At 45.8% G+C, this 1,635-nt stretch overlaps 1 protein-coding gene across 1 annotated transcript; it reads left to right on the top strand.

The window, feature by feature from the left end:
- Positions 1-488: 488 nt before the first annotated feature.
- Positions 489-1,136, top strand: LOC134853651 (uncharacterized). Its single transcript, XM_063869657.1, has one exon. The coding sequence runs from the start codon at positions 489-491 to the stop codon at positions 1,134-1,136; it is 648 nt and encodes a 215-aa protein (XP_063725727.1).
- Positions 1,137-1,635: the final 499 nt, after the last annotated feature.

Below are 1,635 nucleotides of genomic sequence, written 5' to 3'. Positions count from 1 at the left end.
AGGGACTTACTCTATCACACAGCTGATGGCGTGGTAGCCGGTAGGAGAAAAGATGAAGAAAAAACTCTACACAAGCATAACTTCATCATACTACCTCAGCTATACCAAAGGGAAGTGTTGTTCAGATTGCAAGACCAAATGGGACATCAGGGGATAGACAAGGTACAACAAAGACAACTACACCGGTTTGATTGGCCAGGGTTGAGGAAGGCTTGTGAAATATGGGTGAATGCATGTCTGTCGTGCTTGCAGGTGAAGGATCCTAGGAAAATGAAAGTCCCTTTTAAGTCTGTGGAAAACTCGGAATTTAACGAGGTCTTGCAGATTGATCATCAGAAGATCTGCATGACAGACTCGGGATATAACCAAATACTGGTAGGTATAGATCATTTTATGAAACTGCTGAAGCGGTACCATGTCAAACGGCCTCGGTGGAAGAAACTAGTGATCAATCGATAATGTATTGGATATTACGATGTGGTTGTCCGATGACATTCCAATCGGACAATGGGAAGGCATTCGCAGGGGACCTGACAAAAGAATTAATGAGAAGATCCCACAATTCGCAGGCTCATTCAACGACCTACCGTCCACAAACGAAAGGACTAATGGAGAAACAGAACAGAACACTAGTGAATATGCTCCGGGTGTATTGCTCGAGATTTATGACCTACTGGGACAAATATCTGCCGCAGCTGGTAGGGGCGTACAATAGCACGCAACACTTGACAACAGGGATCAGTCCCTTCATGATGTTAACAGGTAGAGAGAGAGAGAGAGAGGGAGAGAGCGCGATGCCCCTGACCTTGTTCTATCCTGAAAATGTGGGAAAGAAGACGTCGCCTCAGGCATATGCAAAGAAATCAGTCAGGAGACAACAGAAATTGAACGAGCTGTGCAGAAGGAACACAGCACAGGCACAAATGAGACAGCGGAGAAAGTACGACAGAAAAACACTTCAAGTGAAGCCGTACGTTGTGGGACAATACGTCTGGGTGTTTCAGAACATCATACCCCCACCAGGGACAAAAAAGCTATTGAAGAAACGGAGAGGGCCGTTTATGATAACGGAAGTGCACCAGCAGGAACAGTTCTACCGCTTGAGTACAGGGCGTGCGGCGCACTACGAAATCTGAAACCTCACGTCCCATCACAGAACATGGAAGGACTCGAGTATCTACTGGTAGAGTCAGCATGTGAGGTGAACTAGAAAGGCCCCAGAGGGAAGAATGATGGCAACGAGAACGTGAGCATGGATGACAACGAAAAAATAGAGATAGATTCGGACGGAAGATCTTTCGCCAAGGAAGATTGGAATGATCCAAAGCAAAACGAGGTACCAAAATGGACGGAACCAGATTTACAAATGACGAAAGAAACCAGAAAAGGTGGGCGTAAGAAGACAGACATGAGATACAACAGTTATGGCGATGACTTGTTGATCGCCTAGATACAGCCTGAAGAGATAGGAGAAGAGTTGGTGAACGTGGGTGAGCTGGTAGCCAATGAGGAATGGCAGATCATAAACGACAGTGAGCACTCCTTGCAAGAAGATCACACCATGCCAGAAAGAGAAATGGAACTAGAACAAAGCGAGATTGAAAGAAGGGAAAACACAAACCTGAGGATACTAGA

Source organism: Symsagittifera roscoffensis, chromosome 8, assembly GCF_963678635.1.
Source record: "Symsagittifera roscoffensis chromosome 8, txSymRosc1.1, whole genome shotgun sequence".
NCBI classification, from domain to species: domain Eukaryota; kingdom Metazoa; phylum Xenacoelomorpha; order Acoela; family Convolutidae; genus Symsagittifera; species Symsagittifera roscoffensis.
This window is presented reverse-complemented; position numbering and strand designations above follow the sequence as displayed.

What these genes read in the sequence shown, in the direction of transcription:
- LOC134853651 (XM_063869657.1), top strand. Translation starts at nt 489, where the DNA reads ATGACATTCCAATCGGACAATGGGAAGGCATTCGCAGGGGACCTGACA.